This window comes from Amblyomma americanum, chromosome 11, assembly GCF_052857255.1.
Source record: "Amblyomma americanum isolate KBUSLIRL-KWMA chromosome 11, ASM5285725v1, whole genome shotgun sequence".
NCBI lineage: Eukaryota > Metazoa > Arthropoda > Arachnida > Ixodida > Ixodidae > Amblyomma > Amblyomma americanum.
This window is the reverse complement of record NC_135507.1, coordinates 126,796,496-126,805,004: the sequence shown is the minus strand read 5'-3', so window position 1 is coordinate 126,805,004 and position 8,509 is coordinate 126,796,496. Positions and strand designations below refer to the sequence as shown.

The 8,509-nt window shown below is 45.2% G+C and overlaps 1 protein-coding gene across 1 annotated transcript; it reads right to left on the bottom strand.

Moving 5' to 3' along the window:
• Nucleotides 1–2,677: 2,677 nt before the first annotated feature.
• Nucleotides 2,678–5,940, bottom strand: LOC144109889 (uncharacterized). Its single transcript, XM_077642654.1, has 4 exons — nucleotides 5,594–5,940; nucleotides 4,123–4,323; nucleotides 3,088–3,255; nucleotides 2,678–2,814 (listed from the first exon to the last, which is right to left on the bottom strand). The coding sequence occupies exons 1-4, from the start codon at nucleotides 5,871–5,873 to the stop codon at nucleotides 2,678–2,680; spliced, it is 786 nt and encodes a 261-aa protein (XP_077498780.1). The 5' UTR covers nucleotides 5,874–5,940.
• Between the last annotated feature and the right edge of the window lie 2,569 nt (nucleotides 5,941–8,509).

Genomic DNA, 8,509 nt, shown 5'->3' with positions numbered 1-8,509 from the left:
GCCTTTAAAAACCTTAGACCCAGATCTAAAGCTTTGGCTTCCATCTGGCCTACCGCGATGTGAAGCAACTTTGTTGCGTCGCCTGTGGCTTGGTGTAGCTTTCACTAAGCACTACTCCTTCTTAATAGGTATGTGTGACAGCCCTGCTGTGCCATCTGCGGGTGTGATGAGACTATAGCCCACATTCTTTGTGAATGCCCTGCCTACAGCGCCGAAAGACAGTCTCGCTGCCGTGCACTGGAGAATCTAGACCTGCACCCACTGACGGGTGCAGGTCTAGATTCTCCTCACTACTTTCCCCCCGTGCAGGGTAGCAAACCGATTATTCACTGGTTAACCTCCTGCCTTTCCTCCTAATCCTCCTGAGAAAACCATCCCACCCATTTCTCTCATGTGTAGTTTGAGAGTTTATAGGTTCTCTTAAAATTTGTTCAGCATATGCCATGGTTTGGTGAACAGTGTTTTCCACAACTCAAGGAAGTTTTGTAAATTGCACTGTTACAAAATGAAGAAAAAACCCTGACTGCACTTGGTGCTGCATTTTATTTGCTTATTTATGCAATACCCACAGTGGCCAACACTGGGGCAGGAAAATCACACACAAGCAAAAAACTTGACAGTGTTCGCCAGCAAAAGTGCCCATAAAGTGAGTTGGCCGTAATAATGAATTGTGAAGAAAAAGAAGCAAATATTCTTTAAATAAAGCTTTATGGCTGCAGCCTGCTATAGTGGCACATGGAAATTGGGAAACACGGGAGCGTTATTGTAATCGCGAGGAGCTTCAAAACAATCAATATCAATATACAAGGGGTACAACATCTGGTAGAGGCACTTGGGATTTGGTTGTCATCGCTGTCCATAATAACAAGACAAAAATACATATGTCCCAATAGGCTATATGCATTTTCACCCAGCCCATTGTCTCGACATAGACATTGGATTTGAATGAGGCATAAATACAATCCGAAAGTTTGGTCCCAGAAAACCTGCCCCTTTCAATAGGGGTAAAATTAACATGGCATGACTGTACATTAGATTCAGCAGATGATCATACATGGTACAAAGCTGTAAAGAAACCTATGCGCTATGCAAAAGACATAATGAGAAAAAAAAAAGATTGCTGGAAAACGACTGTACCAAACAAAGGAAGAAAAGTAGATTTCAAAACAGCATTCACTTACATATGCAGGAAACCTGGGAATTAGCAAAAAATAGCACTACGTACACTTCAAAACATCAAACAGGAAATGTAGCAGAGGCGCTTTTTAAACCAGCTTTTAGTCTACTGCCGTGGCTCCGGGAAAGAAGTGGCTGGACCACTAGAATGTCTAAAAAGTGCAGTCAACCAACCCCGTAGAAAGTGCCAAGTCGGCCTCAAAGTGGCAGTTACGTCCTCATGAAATAACTCATGGCAGGAGGTCCGCGCTCTTTTTCTCTACTGATTAATAAGAACGACAAAACATTTGGTTCAAACAGAACACATTACTAAAACCATACTGCACAACCATGTGGCAGCTAAAAACAGAATCTGCATGCTTTTACTCTGCATAAAACCATACTACAAACTGGATATAGCAACTGGCTATCTTTAAGGGGGTTTAATGTCCCAAACTGAGTCGGGTTACGAGGAACACAATAGTGAATGGCTCCGTAAATATAAACTCCTTGGGGTTCGTTAACGTGCACTGACATCACACGGTACACAAACCTCTAGAATTTCGCCTCCACCAAAATTCAACCGCAGCAGCTGGGATCGAACCTACGGCTTTTGCGTCAGCAGCCGAGCGCCATAACCATTGAGGCAATGCGGCAGCTTGACTATCCTAAACACTACAGACATTCTGTAGTAAAAAGCAACTAAGAGAAGCTGGATGAGGTTGAAATTCAAGCAAGACTTAAAGGCGCTGTGAAACACCTTCCGAGGAGAGCACCTCAACTCTCTCAATCACTGCATTTGCTTGTCATGAACATCCGAGCCAAATAATACACCTCTACACCTGCAGAGAACCCACAATCACGCGCCAAATTTGGCCAGCACTTCCCGGAGACTTACATGCTCGCGCCCTTCTCCATCGCTCACAAATGCGTATATAAGTTGAGAGATGGCTACTGGTTGCATTCTTTCAGACGTCGGGCAGCTACTATGGCCACGGCCAGTAAGCCGCGTAGCTCTGGTGGGTCAGGAAGCTTTGCACCCCGGAGGTGGGGCCGGCAGAGGAGCGCCGACCTTCCAGCGTGCAAAGTGTGATGAGAGGAGAGAATTCAAATTTTGACTGCAGAGAGCTCAGCCGCTACAAAGCGCATTAAAAAAATTCTTGCTACACAATATTCGTGAGCATGCTTTAACGTCCCAGGCATATTGTAACTTTACTAGAGCCCCTTTCAGAGCTCCTATAAGAGGTTACAAATTTTTCACCTGCTGCGATGGCTCAGGGGCTATGGTACTAGCCTCTTGGCTGTGGCAGCTGCATTCGTTAGGGGGCAAATTGCAGACTCCTGTGTTCTATGCGATGTCAGTGCACATTAAAGAACACCGTCTGGCATTATATTGACTTCATCTGGCTCCTTATTTGTATACCCCCCCACTTCATCCCTTCTCTCAGGCGACTTGGCCATAGTTGCAGTGCTTTCATTTTTCAGATTATGTCCCCCTGCCCCACCTCCAACATCACCCTCCTCACAGTTCCCCCTTTACTGCTTTTATCTGCAGCTCCAAAAGGATCTTTTTCGACCGTTTCAAGTCATTCTTAAGCTTAAGATTTTCCATCTCGAGCTGATGGACTGCCGCTCGCTTTGCGAGCTTGTCGCGGTGGTCTGCTCGTAAGAGTCTCATCCGCAGCCGGTGCTCTTTACACTTTTGTGCCCTCTCGGTAGAAATATCGTTAAGGCGAGCTGCTAGCTCTTGCTCGACCAGCGACTGCCTATGCATGCCCGCAGTGCGGCTGGTACCTGCTGCGCTTTCTGCAGAGGCAGCAGGAAGCACTGAGGGTGAGGGTGCTGCGGCTGCCGGTGTTGCCGGAACAAAAAAACCGCTTGGCGCAGGTGACACAGCAGGCGACTGCCTCTGTGAGCTCATGCGGCTGGTACCTGCTGCCCTTGCTGTAGAGGCAGCAGTAAGCACCGAGGGTGCTGCGGTTGCCGTTGCGGCTGATGTTAAGGAGGCTGCCATGGCCACTGGCTCCTCTTCCATTTGCTCATCTTGCTGCGGGCTACCCTCTTCATAGTGCCAGGACCACAGCGGGTCCTCTGCATCACCTAATGCGGAGGAAGTGCTTGCTATTAGACCTTGAAATGAGGGCAAATCCAATGCAATGTCGCTTTAGATCAAGAAACACTTCAATCTTTGCTAGTACTGTAGGCTACCTTAGCCTTTGAATGGTTTACAATGAAGTGGGTACTTTAAACGCATTCTGCGCTATTTTGTACGCTTGTATTCGTTGCTTTCAATGTCCTTCAGGTGACATTTTATCATTTTTGGTCGTGCAGTAACTCAATCAATGCTTCCGTTAGAGTTCGTTTATGTAACAAAACAGGAGGCATAAAACATGCACTTAGCCTGCTTCGAAGGGAAACATTTCCGGAATACATTCGTCACATACACTGCCAATCATGCTCCTTGGATGACCACCTTGGAAAATATGTTCGGCCAGTGCATTCGCACCTCTTATCTGTAGCTTTGATAACACTGGTCACACAGGCCAATATTTTTATGACAGGTCAAGACAACACAGATGCCACAGAAAATTGGACATGGCTACAGCTGTTATGCACACTTTTAATGACAGAAGAGCTCATATGCTCAGAAAAAAAAACAAAATAATAAGCACAGAAGCAGCCTACAACAGCAAAAATGGTCAGACACAAGCGCCAGGCAGGGATGCTGCAATTCATTTTGCTGGAGTGTTTCATCTAATCCTCTAGGAATAAAAACAGAAAAGCAGTACATACACAGAATATTTATTCCAAGAAAAATAATCTCATATATATTTTTTGGAGCTTGCAGTACAATATATATATATATATATATATATATATATATATATATATATATATATATATATATAATATATATATATATATATATATATATATATATATATATACATATAAAATAAGTCATACCACTGGCTCCTGGAATAGAACCATCTTGAGTGCGCGAAAGCAGGGCGGCCACCGATGGTGTGGGTTGGGACTCGCCGCCTGGGTCTGCTTGGTGGCGATCACTGTCGAAGGGGTTCGCCAAGCGAACCCCCATGTGGGATGCGACACTGCCAACTCTTTGCAGGTCTTCAGTGAGCTGGCTGGGGGCCGCTGAGCCGCCGCCTAGGTATTCACAGAAAGCGCTGTTACAACCACTGGAAAAATCCCTCGATGAATATTCACAAACACTCAGCACATTCGACATGAACGCCAAAGTATCTTTCAGAATTTAAGCGCTACGAAGCAACGAAAACATGCATGTTTATTCGCGCAAGCAGGAGCCTTTTTCTCTGACAGAAGCACGATATTTGCATTTATTTAGTAATACTCTCCGGGTGAAACAACCTTAAACATGCTGACTCCAAACTGCGGGTGCGTGAAAGCTAGATACTAACTGTGGCGGTGAAAACGCACAGCAAGAAAATTGGCAGCACAAGTTCCAGCACCTCACAGTTCACAATTGGTAGCGAGGTGCTGGAAGTGGCAGAGGAACAGGTCACTTAGGGCAACTAGTGACAGCTGATCCGAATCATCAACGGAAATAATAGAAGGATAAGAATGGAATGGAGTGCATATGGCAGGTTTTCCTAGATCATGAATGTCAGTGTACCACTGTTCCTCAAGAGAAAAGTGGAGGCTAACGAGAAGGGTTCAGCTTAAGTTAAGGACAACACAGGGAGCGACGGAAAGCAAAATGGTAGGTGTAATGTCAAAAGACCAGAAGCAGGCAGAGTGGGCAACTTCTTTTCAATTTTAGGGCGTTATTAATGTAGAGCACAGTGGAGCTGGGCTCACTGGCTTCATAGACAATCTTTAAAATGCTTAATTTAAGTAACCAAAATCCATCATGTCCCAACAGAAACTGTGAACTGAGCTTTGTTCATGACCATGACTACTAGCATTGAAATAGTATGGATAAACTTTTTTTTAATGCAGTCGATCACTCCTTATGTGCTGAGGTATATATATAGCTGAGGTCAAATTATGAAAAAGGAAATTCGATCAATACCAACGAACGGGAATCGAACCCGCGGCTGCGCGAACAGATCTTTAACGGCTGTTGGGCGAGACCACTACGCTACCGTCGGAGCGAACACACCTATTGCTAAACTGCTCCACATTCTCGCGTCGTGAATTAGCGTCGTCTTCGACTTTTATTTGCTCCGTCCCGCGGCACTGCCTGCTCACCGTCGTCTTCTACGTAGCACAAATTCATGCTTTCGCTCAGATTCGAATGTCGTAAACATTCTCTGTATTTTTTTTTTGAGGGGCGGAGGGGGAATCTAGTCATAAAATGCAGGCAGCAAGCAATCGGAACAGTTCTGTAGTCTGGGAGAGAACCTCTGAATTCGTCAGCAAAAAAGAATCAAAGATGAAAGAAAACAGGACTTACCGGTCTTAAATATCTCCCGGTTGTCGTCCGCTTTCGCCTTTCGCCACTTATTTTTCCAGTTCTCCCAGCATTTCTTCAGCTGGAGCCATGTCCGTGGGCTCACGTTGTGACTGGAGTTGAACTGGGTTTCTATAAGCTCCCACTCTTTCCTTTTCCGTGCAACTGACACTGCATCAGTTCTCTTGTTCTCTAGTACGGCCTTGTGCTTGTCGACGAGGTCGAGGAGAAGAGCTCGCTCTACTCTGGAGAAGTTAATTTTGCCCTTCTCCGTTTTCTCCATCACGCGCGCGTCGCAACACAGCACCAAAGAATAACGCAGTACAGAAAACAAAACACACTACAAATGACTACACACTATCAATAAATATAAGACCAAAAGATATACGATAAAAGCAGTGAATTTACAATTAAAATGCGCGATAACAATATAAAGCAGAGACAAAGAGCTGGCGATGCTGGCGATGATGCAACCGATGGACGCGCGCGAGCGGAAAGACTACGACGTCGACAGGAGCAGTACTACGCGCGCTACTATAGTGACGTCTTTGTTTGTGGCCAGACAAGTAATATTAGTTCTCCAAAGCTAGCCGAAAAAAACTTTTTGTTGTTGTTAAAACGTTAGTTGAGACTTGTACTATGTATTAGCAGCGCTGGTTTGGCGCTTCTGTTCTTTATTTGTTCATGAATTTATTAGATATACAGAAATGTTTGCTTAGCCTCGTTCCCATGGCGCCTACTTACATCTAAAAGCGCTACTTTCATAAGTGCTGCTTAAGTGCCGTTTTTGAAACTTCCTTCGCCACTCATACTTTACTCAGAACTTAAGTCACGAACTTAAGTCACACCTTGAGTGTCGTTCTTGAATACGGCGGTAAGCGTCGCTAATTTTCCGCCCCGCCCCGCAGCTTAAGCGCCGCAAAATTGCCCGTTTCCCCAGAGTCAGCTTGGCGGACTTGGGGTGCGTTCGCCCTGGCAGACGCGGTAGGTTTGTTCGGACTTTGAATTTTCCGCCATTCTCCCCAGCAGACGCGGTAGATTTGTTTGGACTTTGAAAATGGAGCACACTCTCAAGTTCGGGAATTTTTTTACGGCCGCACCCTGTTTCGGAGGCTTAAGAATTTCACATCCGCGGATGGGCCTCGGAGCGGCGAACGGTTTGGTGCCGCATACGTCTCTTTCCTTTTGCCCTATCCGAAGATAGGGCAAGCGATAAGTGTTCGCCCCGGTACCGTTTCGGAATTTTTCGCGGCCGTCTCAGGTGCCTAGTTTCGGCCGTTCTTTCGGATGACTTCCGCTTTCCGTAAAACCCTTGATTTATAACGCGCCTTTCCTTCGCAGACAGCACCTAGAAGATCCGAGTTATTTCCAAGCAGAAAGACGTGTGCGCCGGTCTGATTTCCTGGCACGTGAAAACGGTACAGAAAAGGGCTATGCGTTCGCGTGGCGGGAAAACGGGCATGTCCTTGTGCGAAAGGCTGCAGGCCAGAACGCGAGCCATTCGCATCCGAGATAAAAATGACTTGAGTAAAATGGGGATGACTGCACTGCTTGGTGCGAGGAATGCCATTCCTAACGCGAGACCGTGTTTACCAAGATTCTAGTTCTTTCGATGTTCTAAAACGGGCCGGCCGCACAAGCCCGGTCCACATTTTTCTTTTATTCCGCAAACGTGTGTAGCTTAAAGAATAAGGATGAGGTGGGCAACATTTCTTTTTTCTTTATCTTCTTCAAACCGCAGTTTTGACATATTGCCATTCAGTGAAACATGGTATGCACAAACTGCGGACATCATCCGCTTCGAAGGATACAGGTGCGGAACAATGTCTAGGAAAAATAGTAAAGGCGGTGGAGTTCCACTGTAGGGTAAAAATAATCTTTCATAGAAGTACAGTTTTTCAAGTCTGCGATTTTTATCAGTAGAAGCGGTTCTGTGTTCGGTGTTGGTTATCGGCCCCCTTTGCAAGATTTTTGTTCTTTTCTTGATAGCATACCGATAAGAAACCAATTGTAATTATGGCCGATTTTACCATAACATGTGTTGGAACAATCAGCGGCAACAAGTGGCTTTCTCGACATCATTTCTTTACATGGTTTCTCTAGCATTGTTAATGCGCCTACACGTGCTACTTGGGGTCGGGTGAGACCCTAATTGATTTTTGCTTGACTAATTGCGACGAACAGGACCCAGGTGTCTTGCTAAGTGATTTTAGTGACCACCTCTTGCTTTATTCCAAGATGGCGTGCACAAATCACTACACCTCGGTTCAGCCTGTAACACAGGAAAAAAAATGAACACATGGTCTCCAATGTGTACTGTCTTTGCGAAATTGACCCTAATGTAGTACACAATAGTCGCAAAAAATAATAGAGCTGCGCTTTTACTGTAGCAATGTTAACCAAGGGCAAAATAGCGCCAAAAACTTGCGAAAAACTTCTGCTTTAGTAAAGCGCATAAGAGGCCGAAACCACCTATTTGGCATATTTAAAAAAATAAACGAGAGAGCTGTCAATTCTAGAACAGCATAAATAAGATAGGAATAAATTAGGTTCGGACATATATAAATCTCGAATTCATCACTGCAGTGGAAGGTTCTAACGAATTCACTGCGATCCGCAAAAGACCTGGCGTACTGTAGAGGAAACTCTACAAAATACCGCAAACAGAAATCCCGGTTGATGATATGTAAACAGGGGCGGGGGGTACTAAGAGGCGAAGCTCTCGCCAATGTAACGAAAAAACATTTTCAACATTTGGAAAGTTGGATGGCGCTGACCAACGGACATTATGGCGCCAGCTTTATTTCAGTGCAGTTCATTCCAGGTTTCGCTATTGTTCACTTATCTGGGGAGTCACTGGGAAATGTAATCTTGAAATGCCCTTTTTATTGCAAAAGAGATCTATTCGCTTTGTTGAAA

Coding starts and splice junctions, on each gene's coding strand:
- LOC144109889 (XM_077642654.1), bottom strand. CDS start 5,873: ATGGAGAAAACGGAGAAGGGCAAAATTAACTTCTCCAGAGTAGAGCGA. Junction 3,256..4,122: donor TTCTATTCCAGGAGCCAGTG/GTATGACTTATT, acceptor CCTCCGCATTAG/GTGATGCAGAGGACCCGCTG. Junction 2,815..3,087: donor CTCTACAGCAAGGGCAGCAG/GTACCAGCCGCA, acceptor TCTTACGAGCAG/ACCACCGCGACAAGCTCGCA.